The 16,310-nt window shown below is 43.0% G+C and overlaps 1 protein-coding gene across 1 annotated transcript in view; it reads left to right on the top strand.

The window, feature by feature from the left end:
* Nucleotides 1-16,310, top strand: part of EIF5B (eukaryotic translation initiation factor 5B) — a 71,875-nt gene that overhangs the window by 49,897 nt on the left and 5,668 nt on the right. The window contains exons 14-21 of the mRNA XM_038386963.2: nucleotides 1,143-1,284; nucleotides 3,693-3,824; nucleotides 4,462-4,644; nucleotides 4,773-4,934; nucleotides 7,401-7,532; nucleotides 13,399-13,530; nucleotides 13,630-13,706; nucleotides 13,830-13,994. Coding sequence (XP_038242891.1) covers nucleotides 1,143-1,284; nucleotides 3,693-3,824; nucleotides 4,462-4,644; nucleotides 4,773-4,934; nucleotides 7,401-7,532; nucleotides 13,399-13,530; nucleotides 13,630-13,706; nucleotides 13,830-13,994 — 1,125 coding nt within the window. The remainder of the gene's footprint in view (nucleotides 1-1,142; nucleotides 1,285-3,692; nucleotides 3,825-4,461; nucleotides 4,645-4,772; nucleotides 4,935-7,400; nucleotides 7,533-13,398; nucleotides 13,531-13,629; nucleotides 13,707-13,829; nucleotides 13,995-16,310) is intronic.

The raw sequence follows: 16,310 nt of genomic DNA, 5'->3' as shown, positions 1-16,310 counted from the left end.
TCGAGAAGAGCATGTAAAGGCTATCTTTGAATAGTGAATATAAAAACTTAACTGGGAGAAAACTGTGCTTATCTGTGAAATGTAACTTAAGTGCTTAGGGAAAAGACTTTTTCCCATCTTAGTCTCTAGATAAGTAGTCAATGACCTAAATTTTGGCTTGTTATAGCGCCTAAGTGAGTCTGGACATTGGAGATTATGAAAGCTAACTTTCTTAAAAGGTCTCCTATACATTTTACTTATTAATTCAGGATCCTAATGAATCCCTAATGAAAACTTAACATAAAAGGAATTATGGTTGGTTAAATGTGACATTCTCCCACAACACAGGCAATGAAATGCCAGGTTATAAGACACCTTTTAGCTGTACTCTAATACCTACGCAGCCCATTCCTGTAGATGATGACAAACTCGGCATCTTCATAAAAAGCTTCCTTCTGCTCCAACAGATAACACAGTGTATAACAACCTCAGTTATAAACTCAGGAACATGAGTAAACAGTTAACGTCGACATGTGGATAAGTTAATTGTGCAGTGTGTTAACTTTCTGAGGGAAGTAGGTGGTGTTGACCTCTTGGTTAACATGGTTAGAGACTGAAGGTATAATAAATCTGCATGGATTACCTGAACTTTGTTTATTGCTAGGGCATTAAGGAGTACGATCAGTGCAGTCTCTGCCCATACGTAGATTCAAAAGTGAATTACAGTGATCTGATTTAGGACCTTTAGAGCAATTTTCATCACCTTCTTAATCTTTCTCAGAAAGGACAAGTTAGAAATAGTGTGATGGCTAATGTTGGTTGTTGAGTATTGCACCTCCCAAGAAGTTTGCCTACAAAGTCTTCCACAAATGTGTTTTTGTTAATGGACTTATAGAAACACGTTCTAATACATTTTTGGAAGTGATCTTCTATTAATGGTATATAGCTGGTATGTCATTTAATCAGTCTTCCTGTTTCTTGGGAAGGGTGAGTAACGTGGCAGTATCTTAATGCAAATCACAAGATTTTCACTTTTTGTTGGGCAAACATCAGTTGACCCTGACGTAAAAAAAACAAAAAAAAAATCATTTCTAATAAAAAAAAAAATTATGGAATATTCAGATTACTGTATGAATGACATTCTTTCTTTCCCAATGCCACAGCAACCTAAGAAATCGAGGAAGCTCACTTTGTGATATTGCTATTCTAGTAGTTGATATCATGCATGGTTTGGAGCCCCAGACGATTGAATCGATAAACCTGCTGAAATCCAAGAAATGTCCCTTTATTGTAGCGCTCAACAAGGTAAGATGGCCTTTCAAAGATGTATTTAGAAAATTCAGTATCAAATACATACTGTACTATTTTGTCTGTTAATTGAATTGTGTTTATGAACAGTGCCATCAACCCATTGTAAGAGCTGAAGCCATGGTTCTTAGTTGTCTTTCTGTTGACTTGCGTCTTTTTCTGTAAATGAAACTGAGAATAATTATAAGATTTTCACAGATTTTTGCAGAGCAGTTTAAGGAGTCTCCTTAAAGAAATTTTTATTATTCAGTTCATCTCGTAGCTCTTCTGTGTGGTTCACATTACTGGAAGTTGTTGTTCAATTATTCTGTAATATACTTAGATGAATTTGTTGGGTGAAACCTTTTCTTCTTTACCTTGTAAAATTCAAAGGTGTAGTACGATTCTGCTCCCCTTTTAACTATTTATTTAGTGTGTGCATAGTAGTCTAGCCAAGCGATAGCATCTTCTGAGGTGGGTCTTCTAACTGAGGTGCGCGCACCCCATGGGGTGCGCGAGATGATCCCGGCGGTGCGCAGCAGCAGGAGCACCACCAGATGGCACTCTGCCCCCCCTTTTATTTTTTTCCCCTTCGGCAGCAGCTCTGCATGTCCAGGGCTGGTGTTCCCCTCAGGTGGACCGCCTGCAGCGGGTCTTCCGGTCCTGTTCTGTTGGCGGTGCGCATGTGGCAGGTCTTCCGGTCTTCACCCTGGGGGTGCGCAAGCCAAAAATTTTGGAGACCATTGTTCTAAACTAACAGATGTTAGTTGTTTTGAGACAGGTTTCAGTGTCATAGCAGAGCACTGAGCAAATTTAAATACATTGTAAGGACTGGTTTCAAGTACTACAGCATTAGGTGACAAAGTGTAGAGGAAATATATGTTGTAATTAGTTTGTCTTTAAAATTGAATAGTTGGCCAGCATTTTCAGGTATGCTGATAGGCATTTTGATTTCTTACAGTAAAATGTTTTTTTATCTTTATTTTGTAAGTTTCAATGAAATATTTGTATAGAAAGGAAAAACTAATACACTACAGAAATCCTGATGTTGCAGCGATCATGTACATTTTAAAATGGGTTATATAGATGGTGCTAAGAAAACAAAGTTGTGTTCAGATAGCTTTGCTATATGTTATGCGACACACCGGCAGTCTTATTTTTCTTTTTAATGGGTGTTAATGCATATTCCAGAAGAACTGCGTTACACTTTCAAAGTATTAAGTAAATATTAAGAATTAAGGGTGGCAGGGAGTTGAGAAATCTTTGTGCAATTACTGAAAGGATTCTTGTTTACTGGTGCGGGGAGGGGGGGCAGTTTGACCTTGAAAGTTTCTTAAACCTTAATTACAGAGGCCCTCAAATCTTATTTTTGTTTACTTTTTAAACACCTCCATGTTGTGTCTGTTCTGTAAAGTGCCTCGGGACATGGTCCTTGTCTCAATGAGCTCCATAGTCTAACTTTTAGCTGTGATGCAATGTGCGAGGGTTAAAAAAAGTAAGGAGTGATGAAGAAGACAGTCACAGCAATAAAATCATGTTAATCAGTGTAGGTATATGTACTACTTTTATGGCCCAGTTAAAAAGGTCTTAATTTACGTACCTTTTATGAGCACTGTGGAAGGAGCAAGCCTTAAGTAGGGATTTGAATGAAATGACCATGATGCCTTGCACTAAATGTGACCTACTTTAAAACATACTTCGGGAATGACTCTAAATTCTGTAATGTCTTTGTTTTGACACCTGTTCTGAGCACACCTTCTTCTTTAATTTAAAAAAAAAAAAAACAACAAAAAATTGCTGTTGATATTGACTTAATTTCTGTTGTGCTATTGCAGGAAAGGAATTCCAACCTCACCAATAATCTTTAAAATGTTTTATAAACAGTTAAATATCCTTTAGGCAAGGGCTTTGTGTATCTTTTCTTTACTGTATAAAAAAACACCAAGAACATTATTTAAAAAAAAAAGTCATGACTTGAGAGTCATGTTCTTGGGAAGCAGGAAGACTAAAATCTTTTCCCACTTGTTTTGTCTTAAACTTGATGCAATAAATGTAATTAAACTACCTTTTCAGTGTAAAAACACTTTGCACATGTGTCCAAAGACACAATTTAGCAGTCTGTTTTAAAAAAAAGTAATTATTGCACTCAGGAAATATTCTCTAGTACTGTTTGTTTTTTCCATTACGATACAGGATATATGTATGTAGGAAATCTTTTTATATTTGAAACGTACACGTGGTCACTAGGATAAATTGCATCTAGATACTATGGTGATTAATACTTATAAGAAATATTTAAGTTATTCATAAGTTATTCATATGTGAGGCAGGTCATAAATGACAGTTGACTTCTGTAGGCATAACCCAGGAATGCGTTCTGAACATAGCAAAGCATGACATAACAGTATTAAAATTGTATTTTCAAGATTGATAGGTTATATGACTGGAAAAAAAGCCCTGATACAGATGTAGCTACCACATTAAAGAAACAGAAGAAAAACACAAAAGATGAATTTGAGGAACGTGCAAAAGCTATCATTGTAGAATTTGCACAACAGGTAAGTTGGATTATTAACTTTTTTCTGTTAACAGAAGTGAAAATAGGTGGACAACTTTTGAAAGCCAAAGAGCAATTTCTTATGGTATGAATATTGCACTGTGTATTTTCTGACCCTTTATCAGTGTGTTAATCATTTTACATAAATTGAAACTAAAGTTGAAAATCTATGCTTTTATTTTGGTGAGACAGCTTTCCTCTACCCCCATCGCAGTCCTGGGTCACTTTGTTGAGAATGCAGCATCAGTAGCACCAGCAGAAACAGACTGGGTTTTTTACACTCTCCCCTCATTTGAATCACCTGAGAGAAAACAATCTCCTCCCTTTTTTTCTTCAAACTAGTGTGATTGTGTTCCAGCAATATTAGTTTTCACAGCCTCTCACTGGTCACACAGAAACTGCCTATAAGCTAAAATATAGTAACTAGATTTATAGGGTTTACTCGTATTTTGAGCTGTTGTCTGTTGCCCTCTTTTTTTGTGCTTTAAAGTGTGAAATTTGAGGTCGCATTATTGAAATGGAGCTATGACTTGAATTCAGGATTTGAAAAATGTGATAGAACCCATTTAGTCTCTTGTTACATGCTGTTAATGTTGATATGGTAATTTTCCATGCAACTGTACTGTTCCTGGTTCTAGGGCTTGAATGCTGCTTTGTTTTATGAGAATAAGGATCCCCGCACTTTTGTTTCTCTGGTACCTACCTCTGCTCACACTGGGGATGGCATGGGGAGTCTGATAGCTCTTCTTGTTGATTTGACGCAAACCATGCTGAATAAGAGACTGGCCCAATGTGAGGAACTGAGAGCTCAAGTTATGGAGGTAAGTCAGTGTCCATGCTTTTTAGAATATTTGTCTAGCAAACTTTTTTTTCTTTCTTGTGGCTGATAAACTGACTTGAAATGCAAGTGTTTAACTTTTTTTTTTTTTTTCTTTCTCATATCTCTTAGGTCAAAGCACTTCCAGGCATGGGAACTACCATAGATGTAATTTTGATTAATGGACATCTGAAGGAGGGTGATACCATTATTGTACCTGGAGTAGAAGGTCCTATAGTAACTCAGATTCGAGGTCTTCTGCTACCTCCCCCTATGAAGGAACTAAGAGTTAAGGTATGGGAACAGCATGTGGAGGTGGCATTTTAGGGAAGTCTTAAGAATTAGAACAAAAGATTAGAATAAGGGGGAAACCCAGGGAAGTATTCAATACACTTTACATCATAGAAGCAAGTGTCCAAAGATGATCAAATTAAAATGGGGAGGGGGAATAAATGGAAGAAGTTGCAGGTTACAATGCATCCGTACTCCCACAGATGTGTCTAATTGTGGAAGTGGTTCAGGACAAGGATCAAAAAATAACCACACCAATGTATATTAACAAGCATCAAGGTATATTTATTCTGATTATCCGGGTTTATGTATAATGCATAGACATGGAAGGGAGAGATCTTGTAAAATGAATATAAAACCCATAGACTTCTTTTAAAAAACAACAACATTCAAATACAAAGTGAAATTACTGAACCAATGAATCAGTAATTTATGGTGTTTTGGTGCCAGGTGTCCTGAGACAAGGTAAATGAAACCCTTGCACAGTGCTTCAGGAGGGATAGGAGACTGGGCCAGCCTGATCTCACTAGGGTTGTGTAGCTAGGAAGTAGACAGGGAGGTTAGAATATTGACTTCTGGATCATTCTGAAAGAAGGAGGAGAGCCACAGAAGTGAAAAGTTAATTTATGAGAGGAGAAGCTAGAACCTGATGAGCAGAAGATCTTTTCTCCGTTACTGCCTTCATTTCAAGTAGAGTAAGGTCTGGAGCATTTCCTAGACCTAAGGCCAGAGGAACCATTATGACTCACTAGTCTGCCCTTTTGCATAACACAGATCATAAACATTTCTCAGATTAAAATTCAGATCAAGTCCCAGCCCAAAAGCTTAACAATAGGACCATCTTTTCTTTTGTTGGGGAAGTATGTCCTTGCAGGGCTCTGTGATCCTTGGGGCTTCACAGAGTTGGACACTATAATAGGGCAAGTTGGTAAATTGATTTTAGCACCCACCTTGGCATTCCATTTTCGGTCTTGCATGATGATGCCCCACTGTGGTGACCACACAATTCTGGCTGAATTGAAAATGGTGTTGCAGAGGAAGGAAGAGGGCTTAGTGGAATCTGACAACGCTAATAGGGCCTTTTGGGTCTAGTTCTAGTAAGGAGATCAGGCACCTTGTCCAGGTTCACCTGGACACCCATGCGGATTGAGTGAATGGCAATGCAGATGGCGACGACAACTCCTCTTGGAGGCCCTATGAAGTGCTAGGTTAGCTTTCCTGTCCTTGGTGTCCGGTGGTACTGCTGTTGGCCTATAAGGGCTAGAGACTGGATATTAAGGCTTCTCTTTGTCGTTCTCAGGGCAAGGTCCTGTTCGATTCATCTGCAGTTGCTGGGTACCTGCTTACTGTGGGAGGGTGAACTGAGGGCACATCTGTGCACATACTCCCTTATGTTTAAAAATAAAGGGTAAAATTTTGCCTCTTGTCTCATTTTCAGAGTGCACTTAAGAGCTTGAATCTTACTGAGAGTCTGGGCTCCTTAGTTCTTGTCACTTCCTGAGGGGTCCAATGGGAAATGGGCTCCTTTAGCAGGTTAGGGTCACCTAAAGAAACTTCATTAGCCTTGAGGCAGGAGATGAATTTGGGTACCTCCAGAGAGCTTGAAAGGGTGGGGTGTTTGAGGGGTTAGGGAGCTATACTGGAATCTCCAGGAAGGTAGAGACCTTCCAGAGGAAATGGATCCAGACACTGACTTGACAGTATCTTCAAGCTGAGACTGTGAAATACCTTGCTGTAGGGAGAGTCTGGTTAGGAGAGGGATCTGCAAGATTTCCCTAGGCTGTGGAGGAACAGTGCTGGAGCTTCAGGGAGATGAGAGGGGGGAGATACTGGTGTATTGCTATCAAGAAAGAGGCCATTAGGAAGGGCTGTCTACTCTCCTCCTCATCCAAGACCACCTACTCTCCAGTCATGGTGAGGGTGGAGGGGCAGAGGCAGTCCTGCCTCAGAGCCCTTGTAGACTCTTTGTAGAGTGCTGTCTGCTGTACCTCCCTCCTCTCTCCCCCGCCCCCAAAAACAAAACTAAATCTGTCAGAAGCGGGGGACTTGCTGACAGACTCTCTGCTGCTCTGTTTTCTGTCTGCTTTTTTCTGGGATTCCTTTTCCTTCTCTCTTGAGCCTTTTCTTTAGTTCTGGGTGTAAGAGAGACGCAAGAGGAAGAATTAAGAAGAGAGCACCTGGGCATGCAGACTGAGGCTCCCTGCTTCAGGGAATTGAAGGCAAAAAAAACCTGGAAGAAGTGGGAACAGACCTGAGCCGCCTCTGTGCTACAGGGCTTGATTGTCAATCTGTGCCTCCTTGTTTGCTTGTGCAGCCATAAAATTAGGCATCTTTGACTGTCTTTATTGGTAGCATGGGAAAGAGGGACATATGACCACGTGATCTGCTGAGTAGCTAAAGTCCTGCTGTGTGCTGCTAAGGAACATCCATGTGAACTCCTTAAATGAATATTTTTCTTTCTTTCTTCAGAACCAGTATGAAAAACACAAAGAAGTTATGGCAGCCCAGGGCGTAAAGATTCTTGGGAAAGACTTGGAGAAAACTTTGGCTGGTTTGCCCCTGCTTGTGGCTCATAAAGAGGATGAGATCCCAGTTCTTAAGGTGAGACATTGCTGAACATATACAATTCCAGTAGGCTCTATAATGGAATGCCAAGTAACATGAAATCCATTGAATAAGATTTTTATTGTTACTTTTTAAACTGGAATTTTTAATCTGTTAAAATGTTGAAACTTCAGCATGCAGGAAACAGCCATTTTGGTTGTATCTAAAACAATTTCGTAATGTATGATAGTTTTATGTTAACACTAACCTGTAACTCTAGCATAGTGGAATTCATTAGTGTTTCCATGACACATTTATTACCAGGTAGAAAATTAGCTTACTGGAGTCTGATTGTGAGATTGTTAATAAAAACCAAACTACCCAGTAGTCTAGTTTGTGTGTGTAATTATTGTTTTGATTACCTGTAGTAATCTGGCCCATTTTATTAAAATTAGTTGTTAGCCCAAAATATAAATTTGTTTAAATTAGTGAGATCAGAATACTTGAATTTACAGAACTGGTTTCAGCATATGTTAGGAAGTACTACACAAGAGAAAATTAGTGAGGACTTTTCCTATGCATGTTTAATTGTTCCATATCCTTGTACTAATATAGATGTACTACAGTTCTGGATGAGCTTTTAATTCTCTAAATCAAAAATTCACTTTTTGAAAACTTCATCCCATCAAATGGTATAAAGGGACTGCCTCAGTGATTTAATCACGCAATTGCCAGAACTGTCCACTTAATATTAGTTTAAAAACAAATGTTAAATTCATATTCCATAAAGTCATAAAATTCTGACTGGCATGTATGGATATAGCGCAACTTCCATACAGTGACCATCTGAGCACTTACCAAAATTAAGGGAATAGAAAGTTTGTTTGTCAAGGAACTGGACTGCATCTTTAATATTGCAGGAAGCCTTGGCAGGAGTGAGTATTTTGCTCTGAATGTAATGAGGTCTGTATGCTGGTCTCTTCCAGTCAGTGTTATGTAATTTGTTTGCTCAGTACACCGTACCACAAAGGGCATTTAAAAAATATATACTGTTCAAGATTTTAGGGGTCTCTGCTTTTGTGGCTGATCAGAAAGGAGCAGCTTTGTTTTCTTACGCTAGTGAAGACACTATGTAGCTGACAGTCACATTCTGCCTATATTGACTGATCAGAGCTTCATCAGTCTCAACGCTAGAGACTATTACTGTATTAGGAAGGAGAGAGCAATGGATTGAAGAGAAGAGTTATTTGTCCATATCGTAACTGTTGTTCTTCGAGATGTGAGGGCAGACACGTATTCCACTCGGGGGTGCACATGCCAGTGCACCAAAACTGGACAATTTTGCTTAGCAGTACCCGTATGAGCAGGGGTGGAGCAAGGTTGTGGAATACATGTCTGCACCCACATTTCGAAGAGTAGAAGTTACAATACAGGTAAGTAACTGTCTCCTCTTCTTTGAATGGTTGCAGGCATGTATTCCACTCAGGTGATTCACAAGCAGTTCCAGCAGGAAATGGGCTTGGAGTCTATTTAAATAGTGAGTGCAGAACTGCATTCCCAAAGTTGGCAGCAGATCTCAATGCCATAGTGATAACAGAATGTCTAGCAAAAGTATGCACAGAAGACCACATCGTAGCCCTGCTGGTGTCTACTACTGAGACATTGCTAAGAAATGTAGCCCTGTCACCTGAGCTCTTGTTGAATGAACCCGCACTGACTGTGGAGGCATCATCTGAGCAACTTCATAAGCTGTGGATAATGCATACAGTTATTCACTTGGAACAGTCCAAAGGGGAGAACCATGCCCTGGTAGTGATGGCCAGTGACCAGGAATCTGAGGAACTGCCTGTGGCCTGGGAAGATTGTCATTTTTCAAATAAGTGTCCTGAAGATCAAGAGCAGCAAACCAGTCATGTGAGGGCTGAGAAGAGGGGTGAGGTTTGAGAAGCTTTAGGAGGGAAAAATGTGTTTGAGAACAGTTGCCCTAGAGTACACAGGAATTGTACCTGCTGTAACAGCAGTGATTTGTGAGAGAAGTCCCTGGAGGATGGGGTAGAGGGAGGGGAGGGGAGAATGGCTTGCAACTGAATGGCATAACCCAGTTCCACAGTGCTTAGAACTCCATCTGTCCATAGTTGTCATCTCCCAAGCACTGTAGAAGTGAGACAGCCTGTCCTCAGATATCTGGGGCATAGGTATGACATTGAGAACTGAGGTGCTGCTCTCAAAACTGTGGTCAAACAGACTGGCTGAAGAAGGAAGAGGACAGGCCATTTGACTAAAAGTAGACCAAAAAAGTTTCCTCCTCAGTGACTTATGCCCCTTTCAGGGGAAAGCTTGCTGCCTTGCAGTGTAGGAAGGATGGAAATATTGCTCAGAATGATATTGCTGTTGGTTCCCACATATCTGTGTGACTGGATATAAATTCCCGAAGAGCATAGGGTTCCCCAAGAGTCTTTGAAAGAATGTAATGTCTCATCCGTTTTCTCCGAGCGTAGGAGGTTACCATCAAATGGCAAGTCTACTATATGCTTTGCTGGATCTTAGGCGCTATGCCAGTGTTTTGTAACCATGAGATTTCTTCTCATAGTTTCATCCAGGCTCATGGCCTTGGCTGTATCATCTGCTATATCCAGGATTGATTGTAAAGAAGTTTTGGCCACTAAATGACCTTCCATAAGAAAGGCCTTGAATTTCTCCCTGGAGGATTCTGGTAACTTGTCTACAAATTTGGACATGGGGTCTCAGTTCACAAAATCATATTTTGCAATACGCATGTGCAAGGGGGAAGTCAAATAGCTCTCTCCCCATCAAATCTAGCCTTTTGGACTCTTGAGGCATAGATGTATTTCTTCAGTCTCACTCATTTGCTGCTGCCACAACCAGGGAATTGTGACCTGGATGGGTGAAATAGGATTTGAAGTCCTGCGTTCGGACATTGTATCTCTTATCAGTGCACTTTGCTGTGGGCATTAACAAAGTCAGGGTATTCTGTAAGATTTAGCAGGCTGTAATGTTGCTTCATTATCGGGAGGGCAACTCTTCCAGAAGCCAGTGGCTGGAGGATATCAACCAACATATGGGTATTTTCCTGCACAAACTTGAACTGAATATCTCAGGCCGTCGCCATGTATCTAAGCAGATGCTGATGCGATCTGCAATCTTCTGGTACTGGAGATGAGGACTAAGGTACCACTGTGTCATTGGTGCTGAAGAGGACAAGGTAGCTGCAGCCAGTGGAATCCTTTGTGGAATGACATCAGACTGTCCCAAAGGTTCAGGATGTCCTCATGCAGAGGGTGCTCCCTTTGCTGGTGGCTGCAGGACAGGTGGTTTCAGTGGGGAGCCTACCGGAGGTACAGGTGCTGTCATTCTAGAGCCGGAGTGGGCAAACTAAGGGCCGTGTCCAGCCCATCAGATGTTTAAATCTGACCCTTGAGCTTCCGCTGGGGAGCACCATCTGGAGCTTGCCCTGCTCTGGCGCTCTAGCCAGGGAGCGGGGTCAGGGGCTTGACCCACTCTGTGTGTGCTGCGACTCCACATGGCTCCCAGAAGCAGAGGCATGTCCCCCTTCTGGCTTCTATGCATAGGGGCAGCCAGGGGGCTCCACACATTGCCTCTACCCCAAGCGCCACCCCTGCAGCTCCCATTGGAGTGAGGTGGCGCCTGCGGACAGGGCAGCATGCGGAGCTGCCTGGCCGTGCCTCCACACGGGAGCCAGGGTGCGGGATATGCTACTGCTTCCGGAAGCTACAGGGGTGGCACCTGTGGACAGGGCAGCGCGCAGAGCTGCCTGGCTGTGCCTCCATGTAGGAGCTGGAGGGGGGAGATGCTTCTGCTGCTGCTGCTGCTGCTGCTGCTGCTTCTGGGAGCTGCTTGAGGTAAGCACCAACTGGAGCTTGCACCCCTGACCTTCTCACCTTCCCCAACCCTCTGCCCCAGCCTTGATCCCCTCCTGCCCTCTGAACCCTCGGTCCCAGCCTGGAGTACCTTCCTGCACCCTGAACCCCTCATCTCCAGCCACACCCCCACCTGGAGCCCTCCACCCTACCCCCAATTTCGTGAGCGTTCATGGCCCACCATACAATTTCCATACCCAGATTTGGCCCTTGGGCCAAAAAGTTTGCCCCGCCCTGTTCTAGGGTTAGTAGATTGGGACTTCACCGAGTGAGGGACTTTCTAGGGAAGCCATTGTGGATAAGGATATTCAGCATTAGGGAAAAGTTAGAAATAGGCCAGGGTCCCTTGTCTCTTCTGTGGCAACAGTACCAATCTTGACTCAGACTCCCACAGTGTCTGAACAACCTTCGAGAACGAGATGGGGAAGGCGCCTCTGTGCTCACTTGTGAGGATCCCTCTAAATAGCTTGATAGTGGCGGTGGGGCCACTCCTGACTGAGCTACCAAGTGTCCCGCACCATCCATGGCCCAACCTCACAGTGGCATCTGTATGAAAGGAACAGTTGACGAATTTTTGAATACTGGGATCAGCTCCGAAGTCCTACTGGTCCCCAAAAGAGGCATAGGTGTCAAAAATGAAGCTGGTCCCAGGCCAGCAGATGCAGGCCGCGTCATAGTCTGTATCGGTACCAAGGATTCTATCCATGTCAACGATATGTTCGGTTTCTGCAGGAAACTGCCACCAAACCTGGGACAGCTGAGGAATCTGCAAATGATGTCACTGTAGCTCGATGATCCTGAATAAGCAGTGGAACAGGGACAGATAGGCACAGCAAATCTGAGAGGCTGGCAGAGTGGAAACTGACAGTGCTGTCATCTCTGCCAAGGGTACCAGACTCAAAGGGCGCCCCGGAGATGGTACTGCAGTTAATGGTACAGATTCATCCTGATCCCTCCTCAGTACCAGAGATCGGGTCCTACTCAGTACTTCTCTTAGGTGGAGCAGATGATCTCCCTGACCTCTGAAACAACCACAGTCTGTTTTGTGAGTTCTTTTTCTCAGGGGTCCCGATGAAGGGGAGCAGTCCTTTTTATTTTTTCTGGGCAAGTACTCCAGGGTTGGTCAAGAAGCACCAATCCATACTGACTGCAGCACTTTGAGGGATCTGATTCTCCACAGCAGACCCACATTGAGGCAGGCCTCGCCTGCTTGAGAAGGTGCTGTTTTAATCCTAAGTCTATAGCTACCTGTGTCCTCTTTTTAAAGGACTTGCATATGGAGCACCTTTCTTTAAAGTGCCCTTCCCCAAGACACAATGAACTTCTGGTGTGGGGATCAATATTGGAGATAGCTGCCTCATGCAGAGGGCAATATTTAAACCCTGATGAGGGCATCCCACTGGGGGAGACTACCTAACTGTTTCCTATTACTGACTAATTAACGGTACTAACTATAACTATATACAAAGAAGATGCAAAATGCTATGAAGACCAGTGTGAAGGAATGAACACTAAGTGTTCAGACTCTAGCTGCGGGTGGTGAAAAGGAACTGAGGGAGGTTGGGGTGATGTTGCCCTAATATAGTCATGGGAGGGCTTATGAGGGGAGGGAAGCAAGTACTGCCCCTAAAGGTACTGCTAGGCAAAATTCTCCAGCTTTGGTGCGCTGGGTGTGCACACATCTGAGTGGAACACATGTCTGCAACCACTGGAAGAGGATAAGCTCTTTCAATAATAATGCAAAACCTATCTTTTTGCAAAATCTTCAAGTGATTTGGTAGGACTTTATGGTCCAGAGATTCTTCTAGCTATATTGGAGGGGGAGAAGAAACCTCTCCCTATACTGACAGTTACTTTAGCCATGGAGTGGTGGAGCAGAAGGCCAATTATATAAGTTGGCACATGGTGTCCAGATACCATATTGATTGGTTCATTAGAAGACCGTGGATGGATAGAGGAGTTTAGAAGCTTAGGAGACTATTGTAGTTTGGTAAGATTGCTAAAACTGGCTTTTCTTTTTAAAGGATGAGTTAATACATGAATTGAAGCAAACACTGAATGCTATCAAGTTAGAAGAGAAAGGTGTTTATGTCCAGGCCTCTACGTTGGGCTCTTTGGAGGCACTACTTGAATTTCTTAAGACATCAGAAGTGCCAGTAAGTATTTGATAAAACAAAAAATTAGTGTTTCATACCATAACTATGTTCATCTAACTGAAGAAGAACAGGTAGCCATTGATTGCTTTTTCCCAACAGTATGCTGGAATTAACATAGGTCCTGTCCATAAAAAGGATGTTATGAAGGCATCAGTTATGCTGGAACATGATCCTCAGTAAGTAACTTTTTCTTATGCTGCTGTGCTCATTAGGATGTATGGTAAAGTTTCCAACTGTTACTTGTTCTGTAGGCTATTTCACAACTGATTTTTTTTATTTTTTTTTTTTTTAACTTGCAGATATGCAGTAATTCTGGCATTTGATGTGAGGATTGAACGAGATGCCCAGGAAATGGCTGATAGTTTAGGAGTTCGAATTTTTAGTGCAGAAATAATTTATCACCTATTTGACGCCTTTACAAAATACAGGCAAGACTACAAAAAACAGAAACAGGAAGAGTTCAAGTAAGTGAGTCCTCCTTATTTGGAGGCTTTCAAACCTGTGTAATCCCTAATGAAATGAAAAGCATACGACTGAATGCATATTTCTGTTAATCATGGAGTTCTTCTCATAAAGTTCTAGTGGGGTTTTAAATTTATTTTTTTATTGAAATGTCAAGAATTCTACAGTCCCAGCACAGAGCAGCGGAACTTCTTTTTCACTCAGGAGCAGATTTACTAAGACACTTCCAGTTACAGAACCACCATCATAAAATCTAGTCTGAAGTGACCATATAAAATGGAGCTTTCTCTTCGAGTAGTGTCCCCATGGGTACTCCACTGTAGAGGTGCTTGCATCTCCGAGCTGCTGATAGGCAAACTTTGGTAGCAGTGTCCATTAGGCCTGCACGTGTGCTGTCTCTCCTTGGTCTGCGCCATGGGGCTAGTTAGTGCACATGGGCTAATCCCATCTCCCTCCCGCCAGTCTCTCTGATGCCCATGGCTAGAGATGATGCCATTAGCAGTCCGTTAAGGCTATTCTCTTGTTCTATTTACTTTTAGTTAGTTGTAGTATTTTTTTTCTTCCTCCTCCTTTCTTATTCTCTCCTCTTCCTTCACTCCTCCCCTCCCCCCAAGACTATTTTTCTTTCTGCCTTTTTTCCCCTGCCGGAGACCCTTCCCCTCAATGAGGTATGCTCAGTTCATTAGGCTTCAAGAAGTGACACCTGTAAAGAGGCGATCCTACTTGTGGATAAGTGCACTTAGTACATTCGCTGTCTCAGGGAAGGCCACATACAGCAGAAGTGTAGTCTTTGCCAACAACTCCATCCAGGATCCTGCAAAGACAGAGCTCCTCCAGAAGATCATCTTCATGGAGGCAGCTCTGTGGTATGTCACCTGGTAGACATGAGAGTTCCCCACAACCTCACACATCTAAGTGATGTGGGTTGAAGAAACAGGCTGCGGACCCCACTTGCAAGTCATCCAAGAAGAGAGTTGGAAGTCCCCTTAGTGAGCCCTGAGATAGCAATAACCATCTCGTTCGGCATCTTCAGCACCACTGGCACTGAAACCATCTCAGTGCAACAGCCATGCCTTACAAAAACTGGTGGCTACTGGTACTGCTGCCAGGCCCCTGTACTGAATGGGCATGGTACTGAAGGACAAGAGTAAATGTTCTAAAAAGACTCTCCCAGTACATGAGTTCACTTTGGTACTGCCAGTGACAGCTCATATGGCACCTGAAAGACAGGTGCACACAAGGTCTCTGCCCCCCACCACCGATGCCAGAATGATTGGTACCAGCAGAATCCTGTCATTCCAGAGACCTCTGCATGCCAGATGCACTCAAGTCTCCATCTCGGTACCAAGACCTCTGCACCGAACTTCTACCAAACACAGGAAGTATTCCCGCTGCCATGCCATGCCATGCTGCTTTGCTCTCTAGCAAGGATTCAGACAGTGAGCCAGGGGAGGTAGTGTCACAGTACTCCTCCCAAGTTCCATATGGTGCTCACTACCAACAGGGCCCAAGGATTCACTCCTCCCCATCCCCACCATCTTGGTACGACCACCCATGGGTGCCATCACCAGGCTCTATGCCACAGTAATGGCCATAATGGGACCCTTGGGCAGTGCACCAACAGCATGCCTCTCAAACTTCGAGCCTCACTCAAGAACTCTCCAGGCACACCCCCTCCACTGCAACATCCAGGGTTTTGGAACCACCTCATGAGAGAGGGAGGAGCAGGAAGCCAGTACTGAGAAGGAAGTGATACCAAGGACCATATCCTCCTCTTCTCCAGATGAAGCCATCCTGCCTCCCCCACCACCTTTTGGCAGATGACTTGTCTTTTCCAGGAGCTAGCAAAAAGGGTGGTAGATGTCCTTCCATTGGAGGAAGTCAGGCACACCCACCATCAGCTCCTTGACGTCATCCTCAAAGATCACCCTCCCAATTAATGAGGCCATTTTAGACCTGGCAAAGACTATATGTGGCAAATCCACCATTAGTGGCACCAACCTGAAAGCGAGCAGACAAAAAACACTATGTCCCTGCCAGGGAATTTGAATTCCTTTTTTCCTACCTAGCTCCATCATGGTGGATGAAATCAACTTCCATGGCCGACAACACCAGTCAAGGGCTACTCCTTACTATTGGAACAAGGCACTTCCAATTCCTTTTTGGCAGAAAAGCGTACTCCTTGGCCACTCTACAGTTCTATATTGCCAACTACCAAGCCCTCACAGTGAAATACGACTACATAAATTAATCTAAATAAAGTAATTAAATTGAAAATATGCCAGAGGGACATCATGACTCCTTTTAAGGCAGTTATG

Source organism: Dermochelys coriacea, chromosome 1 (genome assembly GCF_009764565.3).
Source record: "Dermochelys coriacea isolate rDerCor1 chromosome 1, rDerCor1.pri.v4, whole genome shotgun sequence".
Classification (NCBI taxonomy): Eukaryota; Metazoa; Chordata; order Testudines; family Dermochelyidae; genus Dermochelys; species Dermochelys coriacea.
Note: the sequence above shows the minus strand (reverse complement) of the source record. Positions and strands in the feature narration are given on the sequence as shown.